General features: G+C 49.1%; 7 protein-coding genes across 7 annotated transcripts; 3 read left to right on the top strand and 4 right to left on the bottom strand.

The window, feature by feature from the left end:
- Window positions 1–1,567: 1,567 nt before the first annotated feature.
- Window positions 1,568–3,009, top strand: GGS25DRAFT_57779 (uncharacterized protein). Its single transcript, XM_049265874.1, has one exon. It carries the CDS (start codon window positions 1,789–1,791, stop codon window positions 2,683–2,685), a length of 897 nt encoding a protein of 298 aa, XP_049121938.1. The 5' UTR covers window positions 1,568–1,788; the 3' UTR covers window positions 2,686–3,009.
- Window positions 3,010–3,064: 55 nt separating this feature from the next.
- GGS25DRAFT_472415 (uncharacterized protein) lies at window positions 3,065–5,170 on the bottom strand. Its single transcript, XM_049259438.1, has one exon. It carries the CDS (start codon window positions 4,931–4,933, stop codon window positions 3,713–3,715), a length of 1,221 nt encoding a protein of 406 aa, XP_049121939.1. The 5' UTR covers window positions 4,934–5,170; the 3' UTR covers window positions 3,065–3,712.
- Window positions 5,171–5,537: 367 nt separating this feature from the next.
- GGS25DRAFT_472416 (Sec62/63 complex, subunit Sec66) lies at window positions 5,538–6,872 on the bottom strand. Its single transcript, XM_049259439.1, has 3 exons — window positions 6,547–6,872; window positions 6,180–6,481; window positions 5,538–6,116 (listed from the first exon to the last, which is right to left on the bottom strand). Exons 1-3 carry the CDS (start codon window positions 6,656–6,658, stop codon window positions 5,820–5,822), a joined length of 711 nt encoding a protein of 236 aa, XP_049121940.1. The 5' UTR covers window positions 6,659–6,872; the 3' UTR covers window positions 5,538–5,819.
- GGS25DRAFT_57824 (18S rRNA biogenesis protein) lies at window positions 6,777–8,429 on the top strand. The gene is made up of 2 exons (XM_049265876.1): window positions 6,777–8,367; window positions 8,428–8,429. The coding sequence occupies exon 1, from the start codon at window positions 7,142–7,144 to the stop codon at window positions 8,360–8,362; it is 1,221 nt and encodes a 406-aa protein (XP_049121941.1). The 5' UTR covers window positions 6,777–7,141; the 3' UTR covers window positions 8,363–8,367; window positions 8,428–8,429.
- GGS25DRAFT_57784 (DUF1746-domain-containing protein) lies at window positions 8,400–9,866 on the bottom strand. The gene is made up of 2 exons (XM_049265875.1): window positions 9,326–9,866; window positions 8,400–9,226 (listed from the first exon to the last, which is right to left on the bottom strand). Exons 1-2 carry the CDS (start codon window positions 9,616–9,618, stop codon window positions 8,437–8,439), a joined length of 1,083 nt encoding a protein of 360 aa, XP_049121942.1. The 5' UTR covers window positions 9,619–9,866; the 3' UTR covers window positions 8,400–8,436.
- A 565-nt stretch (window positions 9,867–10,431) lies between these two features.
- GGS25DRAFT_512601 (putative carbamoyl-phosphate synthase arginine-specific large chain) lies at window positions 10,432–14,316 on the top strand (the record flags this gene model as incomplete). Its single annotated transcript, XM_049262797.1, has 4 exons — window positions 10,432–10,771; window positions 10,874–12,555; window positions 12,764–14,140; window positions 14,209–14,316. 4 exons carry the CDS (start codon window positions 10,432–10,434, stop codon window positions 14,314–14,316), a joined length of 3,507 nt encoding a protein of 1,168 aa, XP_049121943.1.
- A 644-nt stretch (window positions 14,317–14,960) lies between these two features.
- On the bottom strand, window positions 14,961–18,126 carry GGS25DRAFT_472426 (polyubiquitin-tagged protein recognition complex, Npl4 component). The gene is made up of 4 exons (XM_049259440.1): window positions 17,637–18,126; window positions 17,453–17,577; window positions 15,905–17,375; window positions 14,961–15,828 (listed from the first exon to the last, which is right to left on the bottom strand). The coding sequence occupies exons 1-4, from the start codon at window positions 17,718–17,720 to the stop codon at window positions 15,496–15,498; spliced, it is 2,013 nt and encodes a 670-aa protein (XP_049121944.1). The 5' UTR covers window positions 17,721–18,126; the 3' UTR covers window positions 14,961–15,495.
- Window positions 18,127–19,039: the final 913 nt, after the last annotated feature.

The following is a 19,039-nucleotide window of genomic DNA, read 5'->3' on the forward strand; positions in this document are numbered from 1 at the left end:
AGGTAGTTACTACTATGTACGCCGTAGTTAGTACCTACATAGGAGTACACATATGTATTATGTACAGAGTACCTAGTACTTCAATGCTTTTTCAGTTCAAATGTCAACATTGAAATTGGAGGGTATGACAGCATACTGTGGTAATCCAACGGCCAATGACCTAATGTAGGACTTACTACTTCGTATGTATGTACTATAATACATATAAGCATCAATTGATGGTTTGACTTATTGCATAAGCTCATCTGGTTGTACATGTGGGATCAAACATCTGCCATGTAGAATTCCACCTTTTTTTATCTGGTTATCACCTACTACAACACTTACAAACTACCTAGTACACCACAAACTACTTCACTCAGAAAGCACATACATGTGAAGCATAACGGCCCCATCCTATCTCAACTTCTCTTGAGTCCCCTCAATCGTGCCATATTGTTGTGTATCTTGACAACAAATCGTCCACGTGGTCACAGGTATTGAGAAATCGCCCAGTTGCCTGTGAGAAATGGACGCTCTGGACCGATATCCCACATAAAATTGATCGAACGAGCAAAGTCATATCTAGCTGGCAACTGCACCAACCGATGTTCATAGGTGTATCGACTTGCGGCTGCAGTCCCATGCGTGTAGCCCGTAGGGTTACTCCCCTTGCGTCCATACCTACATGTACATACCTATCTATCTACCTACCTAGACCTAGGTAGGTAACAGGTGTTTGACCCGACTGGATGAGACCTATGTCTTGGTCACATCTTCGAACAGTGAACACTTCTTCACCTTAGCGATCTCCAAGTGGCACATGCAACATGGTCTCCGACTGCGGGCTGGCATCTGCAGCCGCATCGATACATACCTATATAGGAAGATAAAAAGGAAGAATTACTGTTATGTGTGTTCTATACTACCTACTATATGCATACTATGTAGGTAGGTATGTAGGTAGGTATGTAGGAAGGTAGGTTAGGTAGGTACATATGCATATCTGCAGGTCCGATCACACGAGGCGCATACATCCATGCCTTACAATGTTGAAGCCTCCTCGCAAGAGTTGTCTTGCCCTTGCCCTTGCCCTTGCCATACTTATCTAATAGCAGGTACTACTATTCTTCAATGATGCTCTTGGCCTTGGGTCTTGGATCTTGCTATTGCTGTGTATATGCATCTATCTGCTAGGTACATACATGTATCTATTTGCTTCACTGTATGATACGATACATACCTCATTCTTATTCCCTTTGCAGAGTCCTGGCTCCAGTTATGTCAGATTTTCACTCTTCTGTCTCCCAAACTTGTGGATTAGTTCCTTTCAATGCATGGACGGGGACGCTGGGGACATAATGTGACGTGCGGAAGTCCAAGTGGCTTATACGTGTCTTGGTCACCCCAGGTTATTCAAGCTTTGCATACCGATCCCGCTGCCTACATACATGTAGCAACGCATGGCTTTGTTACCGTGTTGTCACTGGCTCTCACAAAAAACCTGTCTGCCCAAGCTAGGCCTTCAGGGTCTGTCCTTCTTCCTTCGGTAGGTATAAATCTAGGTCATGGGTCTGCTTCTTTTGCTCTCCATTTTGCAAGGACAGACATCTCCTCCCATCTCATACTACTAGTAGTCCCTCCATTGATATATACGAGAACTTCACTGGTGCTATTAGGCTTTCCGTTTAACTCAATTGAATCCTCTCTCCAACTTCTTCTTTACGCAATTGTCCCTCTTTAACAGAGAAGACTCAACTGTACCTGAATGGTCAAAGCTACTTATCCACACTCATCTACTCTGACATCATGTCTGGTACACTCACCAGAACTGAAACATCATCACACGCATCTCCCCTCGACCTCTACACCCACCGTGATGGCGATCCTGTGGCTATCAACGTAACCATCAGACAGGATCCTCTGTCTGTCACTTTGGACGGCCTTGCCATCTTCGTCATCTCTGTCACGCTCGTTCTCGGTATACACATGTTTAAACCATCTTCTGTAGCTCTGCTCATTGGCATTTCAACAAGCGTCTTATTCATTCACAATGACTATCAGAACTATCTAAAACTTGGCCCGGGAGGTACACCGGCAACATTCCCTGGTTATATTCGCATCAACTGGCTCAAACTCTGGGCCTGCCGAGACCCTTTCAACCCTCTCCCCGCGGACCCAGATGTTCAGCCAGCTGCTGGCATCTTCCGCAAGAAGCCTCTACCATATCGTTGTGGACTTCGACCCAAGGTTGTTGGAATAGCCCCGCAACGCCAGGTCAACCAATTCGGATCGCGGGAATGCTATCTCGCTCTTCGGCGCATCCTAGAGAACCACGGAAAGAGAAACCCGGAGGAAGTAGGAATCGGCACCTCCTGCTTCGAAAAGCACGGCCTGGGACTATTTGCTCGGTACCCCTTTAACAAAACCTGCCAGGGAGAGATCTGCCACGTGCACAACTCGGACTACTCGATGCACCTGAACCTGCACCCGGACGACGTGAAGGAGGTCATCGAGAAGGGCTGGGGCGAACGCCATCCACTGACCAGCCAATGTCTCCTAAAGATGCCCGTCCCCAAGCAGTTCACCATGGTGTATGCCCCACGAACACTAGACGAACTGAAGGTTGTGTGTCAAATCATCGAGGCGGCCGGTTGGTGGGTCGGCGCAAAAGAGATGAAGCTAGACGTAACGGCGGAGATATAAAAACCAACCAACCAACCAATCCATTCATCCATCCTATAGTAAAACAAACAACTTCGCCTCTTGCCGACCCCAAACCTTGCGAAAACATGGAAAGCATTTGATGTTGAACGTCCATAGGTACCTGGGCTACTTACATAGTAGTTTAGTTTACCTAGCTACTACCTGTCCAGCTACCTAGTAGTGCCCCCTTCACACGCCTACTTAGGCCATCGGCTTCATGTATCAATTCTGAGAGAATTAAAATCATTAGCAAGAATAGAAAAAAAAAAGCATAATATAACTGTTATAAACTAAACTAGCTAGCTAACTCAAACGTATATCTCTTTCTCGTGACTTTTCTTGAACTGAGAACTAGCTAACCTTGGGGTAGTATGCATGCATGTATGTATGTATGTATGTATGTATGTATGTATGTATGAATCAGCACCGCACTAATAACGAGCTTCCTCAGCTGACTGCCATCTCCACCTGCCTACATAAACCAACTCACCTAACCTAGGCATCTCAGGTACTAGGTAGTTAGGTGGTAGGTACTGTAGGATATCCATGGATAGGAGTTATTGTGTTCGATACCTACTATAGATGCTACCACCCCCAACCTTGGATCCATTCAAGAGCTAGGTGAGTACGTTTAATCCTTGATTTATTTCAGGGATCCTTCAGCGGAGCTGTGGAAACTAGGTAGGTATCTAATCTAGTAGATATCAAGATATTCATGATACGAGGCCTTTCTCTTTTAGCCGACATCCTCAATGTTGTCTTCCACAAGTAGGTAGGTAGGTAGGTAATAATGATACCCATACACATCGTAAACCCCCTTTTCTCCGCAGTACAACAACCAACCGAGCAACCGAGCAAAGCCAGGCTGACTATTTTTCCCGCTGTGTATAATCCACGAGAGAGCTAAGCTACCTAGGTAGGTATGGAGGGGACTCGTGGTTGTATGGCTGATTTGTTTATCCGTTTAATTATACTTATTATTATTCATGAAGGGGTATCCACCCCTTTTTTTCATTGCCGCCCCGTCTCAAGTACTGTCCTCCGCATCGGCTTCCTCGCCCTGCTTCTTCCCCGACTTCCTATACCGCTCCTTGCCCGTCGCAATGGTAGCACGGACGGTGCGGCCATCGAAGGCGCGGCCGTCCATGAGCTCGACGCACGCCTCGGCAGCCTCAGGGGTCTTGAACTTGACGCTGGCGATGCCTTCGTCCTCGAGGTCGTACAGAACGACGTTGGTAACAGGCCCGAGCTTCGAGCACTCCTCGCGGATGTCCTCCTTGATCTCGAGCATGGCCGCCGGGTCCTCGTCGAGCTCCTTGAGCGTGAACATGTGACGCAGGATGACGAGGCGGTCGCGCCGCGCGTTCGTTTCGAGCTGCGCGCCGTACGGGTTGCCGGCGTCGTCGTCGTCCCAGTCCGCGAGCTTGGCGTCGAGCTTCTGTGTCCGTCGGATGATCTTTTGTTTGTCCTGCTCGCGGGTCTTGTCCCGCGGTTTGCCAGCGCCGGTGATAGCGTTACTCTTCTCGCTGTTGCCATCTTCTGCACCACCAGGTGCTCCGCTACTATTTCCATTACTTCCCTTTTCACCCTCACCTTCTCGCTCGTAGTGTGTCTTTTTATAGCTAGAGTCGGCGGCTTGGACGCGCATACGGCCACTCGCGAGCCCTGAGGCTGAAAAGCGGAAGTCGGTATCGTCAAGTAGCATGATGGCCATCTCGACACTCTGGGGCTTGAAGAAGACAATCAGGGCGTCGCCCTTGAAACTGCCCTTCTCATCGGTGTACAACTTAATGCGAGGGCGGCCGCTGTCGATCTCCTCGGCAATGACGCCGCACTTGCGCGAGAACACTTCTTGCACCTCATCCACAGTCACATCAAGCGGCAGGCCGGTGACGTACACGGCAGTATTCTGGCGGGGTTGGGGTGGTTGCTTCTGCTTCTTCTGTCTTCGACCTTGATCCCTAGGACCGTTCGCAGCCTGATCCTTCTTGCGCTTCTTGTTGGGGGGATTGCTATCGTCTTCCGGGGTTGCACCACCGCCGTAGGCTGATTGCTGCTGAGCAAGCAGCTCCTCGTCTAGCACGGGTATCCATCTCTTCAATTGTGAATCCCACTCAAATTCGCTACCATCGTCCTGCACGGCAATGTACTTGTTGTCGAGCTTGGAGAAGGAGATGCGTTCATCCTGCTCGAATTCTTGGGGGTCAGTCGGAAAAGAGAGGCCGGGGGCAGTTTGTGGATCTGCCATCGTTTTTTTCTACGAGTGTTGATTGAATCTAAGTCGAGGGTACATTGGCAAAATATGCGCAAGACTTCTTTGGAGGAAGAGAAGGTCAACTATTGGTGGTATTGATATTAATAGAGAGTGTGAATTTATGTTTGAACTGTTAATAGATGTATCATGAATGGATGCATGTGCACATTGCACATGAACGTAGTACCATGTAGGTAGTTAATAGGTATGTACTATGTAGAATATGTCAATATGTACCTAAGTTAGTTAGTACTACATATGTAGTAATAGGTAACTAATGGCTAGTAGTGTAGTGGGTCCCGATATATATACCTTGTAGCTTGCATATGCCTTTAGACATAACTACATACATACATAGTACATACAGTATTAGCTTAGAAACGCTCTGAGTATCTAATATTTCTTGGCGTTGCCTGGTGACGTGAAGTCTAAGATGTATTCTATCAATAATCTGTTAACAGCACAGGGCCAACTGGTATGGAGAAGTTATACCCAAACATAACTTGGTGCAATATTCTCTAAAGGTACGTACGTAGGCAACTACATACCTGATAATCAAGAAGTACCTAATACAACGACAACATCACAGCCTTCACACCTCAGTGTAATTCAATATATAGACATTATTAGGTGCCAACGCGGTCTTGAATGCAAACCTGCCTAGGCAAATACCCTGGGTAGTCGTCTACTTGCGTGAAAAACAATACATATATATACTCTTGCGCATTATCCTTTTATCCATGCCCCCAAACGCCGGATTCAAAGATGCAAGTATGCCCATGACCAACGGCAACGGCAATGGTAACGGTACAAGCCGAACTAACAAGCAAGCGCACATCTCTCCCTCTCATTCAGGGTTGCTTTTCTGATACTAATATGCTCATTTCTTGCCCTTCTTCTTCTTGGCACTTCCAGGAGTGGCGGCTGGCGTACTCGAGTCCACCAGGACTGCCTCATCATCGCTGCCGCTTTTCAGGGAACTTATAACCGACGTGTCTTCCTCCAGCTCTTTCATGAAATCCTTCTGAATTGCCTCCCGTCGCTTCTCCCACCACTGTTTGTCAGCCTCAGCCCGGCTCTCTATTTCCTCTAATCGGGCGCGGATCATAGTATTAGCCGCGATTTCGTTTGCTGATTGGAAGATAGTCTGGCCCCAACCGGGTGCGAGTGCATTGGCCTAAGTATGAGTTTAGTATGTGCCAGTTCATAGTAATGATATGTTGTTGAGTATATATCGTACCTCCGCGACTACATCTCGGACCTCTTCCTCAATTTCCTTCTCGCCTCTTGAGAATCTCTGGTTCAAATCGTCGCCAACGCTGCCCCGTTGTAACAAAGTATTTAGTGCTTGCTTCGAGGTTCGTATTTGGATGATGCGGCGGATATCCTCGACGGCTCTTCGCAACAGTGCAGCTCGAATAACGCTATCTGGAATTTTCGGTGCCTTCTCCTGACCAGGTTCGGGCTCCATGTGAAGGAGCGTTAGATAGATATTTCGTTGAAGATGCGCCGGAAACCATGGCTCGAGATTGGCACTTTGTGCTGTGAAGTGTGTTAGTTTTGGGCACCATGTCTTTAGGTCTTGGTTGGCAAGGATAAAATCATACAGGCCTTTCGCTTCCGATAAATGGTAGAAAAGGTGTAAAGTGAGCCTCCAAGAACAGAAATATACGCTAATGGGAGCGTAAGGCTCATCCAGTCTATATCGAGAAAACTCATTTTGACGAAGTGGCCGGCCGGCGTAGACTGGAAAGTTGAAAAGTTGACGTAGGAGAAATGACGGACAAGGTCAACAGATGATAATAATATGCTTTTTTAAGAACATTGAACTCCAGTCGGGATCTTGACACTTTTCATGTAGCTCAACCCACCACATGTACTATGTACTGCTGTACCGTTGTACCCACACTACTAGGTACCTAGTACTAGGTACCTAGTACATGCATGCACATACCAAAATATTCAACGCCTACGCTAAGCAGCTAATAAGGCGCTAGATGACCTCGGTAGTACGGTACTATGACACTCACCGCCTTGCCTAATTAGGTACTAGGCTAGTTAGTACTAGCTATTTTTTCTTCCAATTCTATGATACTCGGCAGAATTTCTTTATCGATTCGATAAGTTTTCAATCGGTTTCTTTTTTTTTTTTTGGTAGTAAGGCACCTTACTCGACAATCCAACCTCAAGAAAAACGCAGCCATGTCGACCCCGAGACCAGAATTTCTCAAGTTCACAGGCCACAAGTCGTTCACCAGCCGGCTGATACTTTCGACGCTGACCGGCCGGCCCATCCACATATCCAAGATCCGCGGGAACTCGCCCACGAATCCCGGCCTCGCCCCGCATGAGGTCTCGTTCTTGCGTCTCCTCGAAGCCGTCACCAATGGCAGCTCCATGCAGATCTCCTACACGGGCACCACCATAACCTACCAGCCGGGCCTCATCACCGGCGCCATCCCGGGCTTCGGCGCCGCGGACGACGACGTCGTCGAGCACCACATCCCGGCCACCTGCACGCGGGGCGTCACCTACTTCCTCCTGCCCCTCTGCCTCCTCGCCCCCTTCGCCAAGTCGCACATGAACGTGCGCTTCACCGGCCCCGGCGTCATCACCTCGACCACCGAAACAGGCGACCTCTCCGTCGACTCCTTCCGCACGGCCATCCTCCCCCTCTACAACCTATTCGGCATCCCCGCGGCGCGGATCGAGCTGCGCGTGCTGCAGCGGTCGTGCCCGGGCCCGCACGGCAGCGGCGGCGCCGGCGTCGTCGAGCTGCGCTTCGCGAGCCAGGTGCGCCTGCCCAAGACCCTGCACCTCAACCGCAGCCCCGGCCGCATAAAACGCATCCGCGGCGTCGCCTACTCCACCGGCGTCTCCGCCTCCAACAACGCCCGCATGATCCACGCCGCCCGCGAGATCCTCAACCCCCTGATCTCCGACATCCACGTCGCCGCGCAGTACGACCAGGCGCCGCTGGTCCCCGATGCGGCGGATAAGTCCGGCAGCAAGAAGAGGATGGGCATTGGGTTTGGCCTGAGCCTGGTGGCCGAGTCGAGCGCCGTCGGCGTCATCTACTCGGCGGACGTCGTGGTGCCGCCCAAGGGTGGCGTGGTTCCCGAGGATGTGGGCAAGAGGTGCGCATACCAGCTCCTAGAAACGATAAAAATGGGGGGGTGTGTGAGCGGGCCGGCGACAGGGACGGTGCTCACGCTGATGGCCATGGGGTCCGAGGACGTGGGGCGTTTACGACTGGGAAGGGATGTGGTGGGCACAGAAGAAGTCATAGGGCTCGCACGGGATCTCAAGAAGTTTGGGGCTAGCAGTTGGGGGTTGAGAGATGTAGAGGACGACGACACGGGCGACATCATAATATCGGTGAAGGGGACTGGAGTCGGCAATGTTGGCAGGAAGATCGCCTAGTAACAATGATACCTTTTTAATTTTTTGCTGTATAATGATTATCTGGTGGCTATCTACATACATACAGTATCTCGTCATGGCTGCCTCGGCTGTGCCGCAGCCATCCTCGCTCTCCTTTGCGCAGCCAAGGCCGCGAGAGTCGCATTATATCCAACATTCTGTAAAGTGTACGCGGCCGCGCTCTCGGGCGAGTTTGCGGGGTTATGCCAAGCAGCCTGGAGCGATCGCCGAAGGTTAAAGTTGGCCAGAATAGCATTGCCAGATCTCAACGTGTCACTCAGACCTTCGAGATCACTAGCGGGGGGCGTCGGCCGGCTTAAAAGACCAGCCCTTTCCTCCACGTCTTGCTGGCTACTGCCGCTGCTGCTGCTATTATTACGCCTGAGTGGCTGTAATTCCATGTCGTTGGTTTCGTCCACCATTGCCGCATCTCGTAAAACGCCGCGCTCCTCCGCATCGAGATCTTGAGTAGTAGGGTTCATGGTCTCGGTTGGGTTGTTCCCGGCAGCACCGACTAATCTCACCGGCTTCATCACCCTTCGTATCCTCTCCTTCTCCATGTTCACAGTCAGCATGAAGCACTGTAGGCCAAGTACCACAAGATCCAACAGGAGGAGGCTGAATTTGGACGTCGGTGCTTTCTGGCCGATAAAGTCGAATAGTATGCCACCGTGGAGGTAGCCTCGGGAAGCTTCGCCGGCGCTCGGCAGCGATACGATTAGGTGCATCAATATGCAGAAAACGTTGGGGCCGACGATGGCGGAAACGTGGTAGTTGGGGGTGATTAAGATGGTATCCTCGGGCCTGGGGCTTATGAACATTATTTGGGACATCCATCGTATTATTAGTCGAAAGAAGGAACAGCTAGAAATTAGAAGTATTCATTAGTAAAGATATCCCCATGAAATTCTGTGTTGATCTGATTATACGGAGGAATAGGCGTATGGGAAGGCTCGGACATACTCCATATAGTAAAGCGCACACAGCTCAGCATAGACGACAGTGTCCAGACTGATACTAAGATGCGTCATGAACTGCAACTTCTTGGTAAGGCCCTCCTTGGCGGCGTCTGAAAGTGATGGATTTTGTGCAACGGGGCTGCCATCATCATCATCATGGTCTTGGCTGGAGTCTGAACCGGAGTATGGACTGGACACGGCGGGCCGTGTTAGGCCGTCGGGGTTGTCCTCTTGGAGATCGTGGGAAGTACGATGAGGAGGGTCCGCCGGCGTGTTCGGGGTGGCAACATTGTTCATAGCTCCACCTCAATCGACGTGAGAAGCCACCGGTAACATGTATGTTCACATGCTGTGAGGCCGTCATAAGAGAGGAGGGAAGTTTTTGCTGGTTCCGTTCGGCGTTGACGGGGTGGAAGGGGGAGGGGTGGAGGTAAGCGACAAAAAGCGAACGAAGCCGGGGAAGTGGGTGCGGTGCGCGTGCGATTGATTGACTTTTTTGAGGCTGGATTGTTTCAATTTGGAAGCGACGAGAGTGAAAGCTGACAATTTGAAAGACCCATGAATAAAAATGGACCCCCCAGGAATGTCTGTTGGTACCTAAGTATCACACAGTGGATATCCATGATCTAAACGGTGATTTGTACTGTGGTAGCTAATCCTTGACGGTGTCAGGTACTCGGTACCCTAGCTCCGGAAATCGCAACCAATCTTTTTTAGCGGGATCTCTTTTTTTTTTTCTCAATTCCTTATCAGCTTATCTATGACTAAGTGGGCAGTGGTGGCATGCCCTCAAATTTATATCACTTATACACTGAATCGCATCTTTCAGACTTTGTCAATTGCAAGTTCAGACGGGCTTTAGACTTGAGATAATTAAGGATATTTTTCCTAGGAGGTCAATTGGTTCAATTGGGAAGAGGGAACTCCAAATCTTGGTCTTACAAGACCTTCCCCTCTTGTAAACCTCCCTCATTCTAGCTCCCACCTAGTCTAACGGTCCTGTCCTGTTCCTGTCTACTGTCCTTGACCAGTGACTACTTGTTACATTACATTGGTAGGTAGCTTACTTACTAGCTATCCCACCTATTTCTTCCCACTTTCCAACTTGCCATGGCCCTCTCCACCAAGCTTGCTGGAAGAGCACCTGTCTTGTTGCGACATGGCCGCCGACTACCAATAACTCGCCGACAACTCACAAGCACCAGTTACCGAGGCCCTTCTCAACTTCTCGCTTCTACTCGCAAGCCTACATTCACTCAAGAAAGGAATTTCTCAGTTACAGCCCTCTGCTCTGCTAATAGCGTAGGCAATGTCCAAGAAGCCCCAAACCCGAAGGCTTACTTGGAAAGCGGCGTGATAAAACCCAGAGATATCGTAGATGTCAAGAAGGTCTTGGTAATTGGTAGCGGTGGTTTAGCTATTGGTCAAGCTGGAGAGTTTGACTACTCAGGTTGGTACTGCGCAAGAGTCATCCTCCTGCGAACACAGTAGCTGAGGATGACTCACAACTCCGACCATTCATGCCTGAAGCTAACACCTAGGACTTGCATAGGATCCCAAGCACTCAAAGCCTTGAAGGAGGCAGGTGTAGCCTCTGTACTCATAAACCCAAACATTGCTACCATCCAGACCAACCATTCCCTGGCTGACGAAGTCTACTACCTCCCCGTCACTCCCGAGTATGTAGCCTATGTAATTGAGAGGGAGCGACCCGATGGCATCTTTCTGTCGTTTGGTGGACAGACCGCGCTGAACTTGGGTGTGCAAATGCAGCGCATGGGTCTATTGGAGAGATATGGTGTTAAGGTTCTCGGCACAAGCGTACATACGTTGGAGCTGAGCGAGGATAGAGATCTCTTTGCCAAGGCCCTCAACGAGATTGATATTCCTATCGCTAAATCGATCGCGGTTGGCACTATCGACGATGCTCTGGATGCCGCTAACAAGGTTGGCTACCCCATCATTGTTCGTGCTGCCTACGCGCTGGGAGGTCTCGGTTCTGGCTTCGCGAATAATGAAGAGGAGCTCCGCAATATGGCCGCCCGATCCCTCACCCTCTCGCCGCAAATTTTGGTCGAGAAGTCGCTAAAGGGCTGGAAGGAAGTTGAATACGAGGTGGTTCGGGATGCGAATAATAACTGCATCACCGTCTGCAACATGGAGAATTTCGATCCTTTAGGAACCCACACAGGTGACTCAATTGTCGTCGCACCCAGTCAGACTCTTAGTGATGAGGAATATCACATGCTCCGTTCTGCTGCTATCAAGATCGTCCGTCATCTTGGAGTCGTAGGCGAGTGCAACGTTCAGTACGCCCTCCAGCCGGACGGTCTCGACTACAGAGTAATCGAGGTCAATGCTCGTCTTTCCCGCTCATCAGCCCTTGCCTCTAAAGCTACTGGATATCCTCTAGCATATACTGCGGCGAAGATTGGGCTTGGCCATAGCTTGCCTGAGCTACCAAATGCCATCACCAAAACTACTACCGCCAACTTCGAACCTTCTTTAGACTACATCGTGACGAAGATACCTCGCTGGGACTTGGCCAAGTTCCAGCACGTGAAGCGGGACATTGGTAGTGCTATGAAGTCTGTTGGTGAAGTTATGGCTATTGGCCGTACCTTCGAAGAGTCTTTCCAAAAGGCCATTCGTCAAGTTGACCCCCAGTTTCTTGGATTCCAAGGCGACAAGTTCGACGATCTCGACTATGAGCTCTCTCACCCGACAGATCGCCGATGGCTCGCAGTTGGCCAGGCGATGCTTCATGAGGGCTACACGGTAGATCGAGTTCATGAATTAAGCAAAATTGACAAGTGGTTCTTGTACAAGCTTCAGAATCTTGTTGACTGCACCAAGGAGATGGAGGCTATTGGCAGTCTTAAAGGCCTAAAGCGAGACCTTTTGCTTAGGGCCAAGAAGATGGGTTTCTCCGACAAACAGATTGCAAACGCTGTCAAGAGCAACGAAGACTCAGTCCGTGCTCTTCGATTAAGTATGGACATTCGACCTTGGGTCAAGAAGATCGATACTCTGGCTGCTGAGTTCCCAGCAAACACTAATTACCTATACACCACATACAACGCCAGCTCACATGACGTTACCTTTGAGGACAAGGGAACTGTCGTTCTAGGGAGTGGTGTGTATAGGATTGGTAGCTCGGTCGAATTTGACTGGTGTGCTGTCAGCGCTACCCTTGCCTTGAAGAATATGGGTGAAAAGACTGTCATGATCAATGTAAGTTTTCCTGCTCTCCTTTTCATACATCCGACTGGGCACATTTATGTGCCTACCTTATGGATGGCTCCTTAAGACTTTTTGTCTTCCCTCCACTTTCCACTCTCCATGAGCCTAGAAGGCCTGAAGAACGGCTCGTGGTAAAAGGAGCTTGAAGAAGGTAACCTTTTTGTTTCTTGGAATATTTCCTAACCAATTTTTTTCATAGTATAACCCCGAAACCTACAGCACAGACACCGAAGTGGCTGACAAGCTCTACTTCGAAGAACTCAGCTACGAAAGGGTTATGGACATTTATGAACTTGAGAATGCATCTGGCGTCGTCGTCTCTGTTGGTGGTCAGCTTCCGCAAAACATCGCTTTGCGTCTCCAAGAAGTGGGCAAGGCAAATGTTCTAGGAACCGACCCCAAGGATATTGACAAGGCTGAAGACCGACAGAAATTCTCGGAGATTCTGGACAGTATTGGAGTTGATCAACCTGCCTGGAAAGAGCTCACATCCGTGGCTGAAGCTGAGAAGTTTGCTAACCAGGTTGGCTACCCCGTATTGGTCCGTCCCAGTTACGTTCTCTCAGGTGCTGCCATGACCGTTATTCGAAGCCAAGAAGATCTGAAGGACAAGTTAGAGGCTGCGAGCAACGTCTCCCCTGACCACCCTGTAGTGATCACCAAGTTCATAGAAGGCGCACAGGAGATCGATGTTGACGGTGTTGGCCACCAAGGCAACTTGATTCTCCACGCTGTCAGTGAGCACGTTGAGCACGCTGGTGTTCACTCTGGCGATGCTACACTTGTCCTCCCTCCCGTCAACCTGGACGACAGAACCATGGAACGATTGAAGGAGATCGCTCAGAAGGTTGCGAAGGCCTGGAGCATCACAGGTCCGTTCAACATGCAAATTATTAAGGCAGAAAACCCCGAAGGTGGAGAGCCAGCACTCAAAGTCATCGAATGCAACCTTCGCGCATCACGATCTTTCCCCTTCGTTAGCAAGGTCCTTGGCACCAACTTCATTGATGTTGCCACCAAGGCACTGGTCGGCAAGGATGTTCCCAAACCTACTGATCCCATGGCCGTCAAGAGAGACTATCTGGCTACCAAGGTTCCCCAATTCTCGTGGACTCGTCTGGCTGGTGCTGATCCCTTCTTGGGTGTCGAAATGGCTAGCACGGGTGAGATGGCTTGCTTCGGTAAGGATCTTGTGGAGGCGTATTGGACCTCTGTTCAATCAGCCATGAACTTCCGCCTGCCCGAGCCTGGTGAGGGCATCCTCTTTGGCGGCGAAGTTTCCAAGCCGTGGCTCACCAAGGTCGCCGATTACCTCTCTCCCCTCGGCTACAAATTCTTTGCTGCCGACGAGAAGGTTAAGCAATTCCTCGAGTCCACCACCAAGGACAAGGTCACTGTGGAAGTGATTGAGTTCCCCAAGGAAGACAAGCGAGCGCTCCGAGAGGTCTTCCAAAAGTATGACATCAAAGGTGTATTCAACCTGGCTCTGGCCCGGGGCAAGACAACCATGGATGTTGACTATGTGATGCGACGAAATGCTGTCGACTTCGGTGTTCCCTTATTTATGGAGCCACAGGTAAGCACTTACCCCCTTAAAACACTCACTCGTATTCAGATAATAACCCTTGCTTACCTCATATATAGACCGCGATCCTCTTTGCGCAGTGCATGAATGAGAAGCTACCGAGGAAGGAAGGTATCCCATCCGAAGTTCGTCGGTGGTCCGAGTTCCTCGGCGGCAAGCCGTTGTAAAGTATATGTTACTTATACCCGATTTCTTCTTCATTTCGCCCTTTCCCCCTACCCTACCTACTTAATCTAAACCCCAGAAAAATCTTCACCACAGTTGTGTTCTCAAAACAAAAAGTTCACACTTAGTTTTTTTTCTTCCCCGTACAAAAAAATCTATCATGAGGCGTTTTAGTCGGGATTTAAAAAAACCCCACCCCCTAAAAAATATCTTCGGAGACGGATTCTTTTTTATCTAGGTTAGGTTGGGAGGTTTAGATAGATGGGAGGAGTGTGGCGGAAAGGATGCGGTGAAATCAAATGAATGATGTTCTCTAAATTTTTTTTTATCTAAATCCTCCCTTTCGGCGTGAGAGATGTGAAAAATGAGAACCAACAAAAGGGGGTTAGAGGTCAGAGGGACAATTTGTCTTTTCCGTTAGTGGGCATCTTCAAACTGGTCCGGATGGATACCTAGATAGATACATGGACGGACGAATGGATGGATGCCTACCTACCTAACCTAGGTAGGTAGATGAAAAAGGATCTGGCAGTAGGCACTATGTAGGGTTGATCAGGTAGTTATGTATGTAGGTTAGATACGTAGGTACTTGCTACGTATTTATCTATTTATCTGGGAAATTAAAAATGTTAAAAAAGTAACTACATGAACCTCCCTTCTTGTACTGTACGTTTACGCATCTCTGGAAGAGAAGAAAACCCATCGTCAACTTGTCGAACTCCCCAAAACTAGAATTAGTACCTAGTGAGTAAGTAGTAGTAGTCAAAACAAATTAGTAGTAGGTACACACTTCATTTATTACACTCCATTTAATAGGGTATTCTATGAGCGACACTCTGTGTATGGTGTGACCGACACCGGAACTTCTCGTTCGTCTTCCCATTTATATCCATCAGCGATGAATAATACATAGGTCTACCATAGACAGGCGGCCGAATCTGCAACTACGTGCTGGGTTCCCTCCTGTATATACGAACCAAAACGTCCGTTTGTTCCCTCTACGCCGGCCAAGGACTGACAAAGTTGGGCCTGAGCCATTATCCCTCCAGGTATCTATCACCAGTGAAGAGAATTTCCTACCACCTCACTCATTACTTGCTTGGCCCTTAGCCACTTCATCCGAACGGGGGAGTTACATGTCGTCTGCCGCTTCTCAACGGGGGCAGTTCACGGCGGAAACATCATGGTTTCTCGAACTTGGCACGATCGTAGGCGGGTCGGTTCCCGTTTCGCTCGTTCAGCCTAACGGCAGCAAGACGCTTAGTAAGCGGTTCACCGGATGTTTTGGGGACGGAACCAGCAGCAGCGGACGAGGACGATGTTGAGGAGGAGGCTCCACCGTCCGCTTGACCCACCGCGTCACTTGAACGACGACGGCGCTTAAGTTTAGGGATATTCTCACCAGTCTCCTGTAGAATGGCTTCTAGAGTCTGCCAACCGGGTGTCGAAAAGAGTTGGTATGTGTCAGCGAGGTCGTGTTTCGTCGCTACCCGGCAGAGCAGGGCTTCTTCCTCCTATCGGGCTTGTTAGCTTATTACGACAAAGGGGGAAGAGCAATAGAGGCTACGAGTGAAGGCCGCAAAGGATTACCTTTGATAAAACACCCATTCCATGAATGAAGTTGAGTAGATGGAAATCAGAGAGGGATGCAAGTTTATTGCCCCCGCTGGTGTCGAGAGCTTTGGCGACAAACTTGGGCTGCTGGGTCTCTCCTATAACTTCCCGGTTCTCTATAGGGAAGTTGGAGGTATTGAATAGGGGCTTGGGCGGTGCTGGGAAACCGTGTGTTAATGTCACAAAGAGATATTCAACAGGGAAGGCGGGTTTCGCATTTTCTTGCACGTTTGCGCCGTACTCGTTGATTTTCCGATAAAACACCTCGGGAATATATCGCGTTCTACTCGTCGAGCCGTCGTCATCCTCTTCTTCTCGCACAAGCATGACGTTGGGGTCAGCTGACGGCTCGATGAGATCCGCTCGCACCATTTCCACGGCGTCATTCGAGACTTGGTATGAAGAAATAGCGATTTGACTCGTTTCATCACTGGAAATTATACATGTGACAAAGTTGGATCCGAATCTTCCCGTATCGCTCCATTTGGTAGGCTTGGGGTGTTGGGCTTGCAAGCGCGCCGCAAAGCAAATCTCTAGAGAACTTAGGTAGTATGAGTCGGCATGACGCTTACAGATGACCTTGCCGTCGCCAGTTCCAGCATCGAGCAAATCAGTGAATATGACACCAACCTGCTCAAGCCCACAGAACTTGGCGACTTCATTCACGGCAGCCTCGTTCTCCCAGGGGTTTAAGGAAACTCCATCGACCTCGTCTACCTGTGGCACTTCATAGATAGCCTCGACAATGGCTTTAACGCCGAGGGGGACCTCGGAGTATTCTGCATAGCGACCATAGAGATAGCCGATTCGCTGCGCACCCGTCTTTCGCCACGCATCAATGAAAGTGTTGACAAGCTCAAATGAAGCAAACTCGACGTGATCAACCATACGGAAAGTCTGCGGTTGGAGGGTGATGGCACTCGGCTGGCACTTGGTGCAGATACCCTCGGGCCACTGAGGGTGGCCCGAAGGGCAGTCTCTCTTGACTCTGAAAAACGGCTCTTTCAATGGTGGAATAAATGAGCTTCCTAGTTCGGGTTTGTTGGTTGCCGAGTTGATCTTCCTGAGGTATGAGTGGAAAGACAAGTACTTGATTTTCTTGTCGGCGAGATATTGGAGGTTGAAAGGGTCGAGCGGCATGCAGTAGTCGCACATGCCTTTCGGGCCGTGCTTGCACATTCGGTCTCGACCTCGAGGGATCTTCCCGTCTTGCTTGTCTAATCGATCGTCTAACGTTGATTGCTTCACCACCTCCCAAGGGTTCTTGATGACTTGTGAAGGAGACAGTAGCGGCGGAGGGTCGACTGGTAGATCTTCTGTTGGTAGGATAGGCTTTCCATTAAGTCGGTTGGTAGATGTTATGGTTGTGGAAGCTGCAGGGGTTCCATTCGTGTGGCCGTTGGTGGCATCGAAATATTGGTATTTGATAAAGATCAAGTCCCCATGGCTACACAGCGTGTCAGTACAACTCACAAAGCAACAAAATTGAAACCCGAGTTCCAAGTTCCAAGAGAGGCGTAATACTTCAATCCAATTTGCGACAGCTTATATTTAGCTATGTCTTTCAGATACTTGGAATCTGTAGCTTGGGGATCTGGAGACATAGAAACAGTGTTGGGGTCGACGGCCGGCGGTAACTGCGCCATAAGCTATAACCATAGTTAGAGACGATTACTTGATTGACAGTAGTAGTGAGGATTGCGCATACTTGGCGACCAAGCTCTGCGAAAGTATCATTTTTGTCGACAGTGATCCGGACCATGCCATCCGGGCCCCGAAGTCGCAACAACATGGTGACAGTTCTCAGAAATGGAGGCGACTATACGAGTGAGGATGTTATGATTGATGATCGAAGGGGATTTCGGGGAAGGTATTTCTGTCGTCTTAGAATAAACACAGCAACATAAACTTATAACGGAATCCTAATCCTAATCATAACGGAGGAATTATGAGGGGAGGAGGGGACGGGGACGGGAGGGGTGGTCAGATCTACTGAGGAAAGCAAAGGATGATTGAGGAAGGTGGAGTGTCAGAGAATAGCGCAGAATATATTTGATGATTAAAGATGTGAGTATGTAAAAAAGCGTAAAAAGGTAAAAAGTGTACAAGGAAAGCGGTGGAAATGTTAAAAGTGAAATTTATTCGTGAATGACATGGAGCTTGCTTTCTATTTCTCAAATTACCAGAATGTCAGGCACTGACGGCTGATGACGCGCCTCTAGGAGCTTTGTCAGGCAAGTTAACCGTGGGGGGTGGTCCTTGCTCGGCAATGCTTGTAACAAAGTAGTAACTATGTACATAACTATGTACAAATTATATGTCCAAGTGTACATGGTCTAAGCCTGAAGTTATATGTAAACACTGCATCCGTGTTCATGGATACCATGTACCTGCAATGTACCTAGTAACTACCTGCCAGTCAGTAAAAAACATCGTGATAAATGATAAAGAATGTGGTCGATGGGAGGCATTATAATAGCTACAAGTAAGAATTACATACATTCAAGACACCAATGCCTAACTCCTATGTAACCTAGGCAGATAATAAGTCCAAGAATGAGTAACTAATAGTAGCATTCGTGATTCTGCAATAATGCAACGACTTTTTTTTTATTGCAAAATCCCCAAAAGATCCTCACGACCTTCGTAAACTAGAAACTCAACAAGGAGGAAAAAAACAAAACAAGCCACCACCTATGACCTCCCCATTGTCCATCATCTCCACCAGCCGATGAACTGATTATTGGAGGCGGTCCAAATTCCTAGTCGGAGCCTTGTAAAAACTTTTTCGTTCCCCTCGGCCCCTCATGAGAGGTCCTTTCCTGACCGAATATCGACTGGGAAGCCTCCAGTACTGCGAACTGAGCTGCTCCGAAAATAACAAGTCTTGCCTAGTTTACAATAAAACAGCTACGACCCCGAGCCCAAGTACTCGGGCATCGTAAACCTCGTCCAGCTCCAAGGGCCAACCATTGCGTCACTATAAAGTGAAGTCATCCTTAACAATGCTAGCCTATAGGGCTATCTTATATCCTCAAAACGCCCCCTAGTTCCCTGCATGTCTGCAGACACTTAAGCGTCTTCCTTGTTTCTCGTTGCACCCAACATTTG

The sequence above is a fragment of the Hypoxylon fragiforme genome, assembly GCF_022984875.1.
Source record: "Hypoxylon fragiforme strain CBS 206.31 chromosome Unknown GGS25scaffold_1, whole genome shotgun sequence".
Lineage (NCBI taxonomy): Eukaryota > Fungi > Ascomycota > Sordariomycetes > Xylariales > Hypoxylaceae > Hypoxylon > Hypoxylon fragiforme.

Coding starts and splice junctions, on each gene's coding strand:
- GGS25DRAFT_472415 (XM_049259438.1), bottom strand. CDS start 4,933: ATGGCAGATCCACAAACTGCCCCCGGCCTCTCTTTTCCGACTGACCCC.
- GGS25DRAFT_57784 (XM_049265875.1), bottom strand. CDS start 9,618: ATGAACAATGTTGCCACCCCGAACACGCCGGCGGACCCTCCTCATCGT. Junction 9,227..9,325: donor TGTGCGCTTTACTATATGGA/GTATGTCCGAGC, acceptor TCTAATTTCTAG/CTGTTCCTTCTTTCGACTAA.
- GGS25DRAFT_472426 (XM_049259440.1), bottom strand. CDS start 17,720: ATGTTGTTGCGACTTCGGGGCCCGGATGGCATGGTCCGGATCACTGTC. Junction 17,376..17,452: donor CTGTCGCAAATTGGATTGAA/GTATTACGCCTC, acceptor CACGCTGTGTAG/CCATGGGGACTTGATCTTTA. Junction 15,829..15,904: donor GAATGGGTGTTTTATCAAAG/GTAATCCTTTGC, acceptor CAAGCCCGATAG/GAGGAAGAAGCCCTGCTCTG.
- GGS25DRAFT_472416 (XM_049259439.1), bottom strand. CDS start 6,658: ATGAGTTTTCTCGATATAGACTGGATGAGCCTTACGCTCCCATTAGCG. Junction 6,482..6,546: donor TTATCGGAAGCGAAAGGCCT/GTATGATTTTAT, acceptor CACACTTCACAG/CACAAAGTGCCAATCTCGAG. Junction 6,117..6,179: donor TCCGAGATGTAGTCGCGGAG/GTACGATATATA, acceptor ACTCATACTTAG/GCCAATGCACTCGCACCCGG.
- GGS25DRAFT_57824 (XM_049265876.1), top strand. CDS start 7,142: ATGTCGACCCCGAGACCAGAATTTCTCAAGTTCACAGGCCACAAGTCG.
- GGS25DRAFT_57779 (XM_049265874.1), top strand. CDS start 1,789: ATGTCTGGTACACTCACCAGAACTGAAACATCATCACACGCATCTCCC.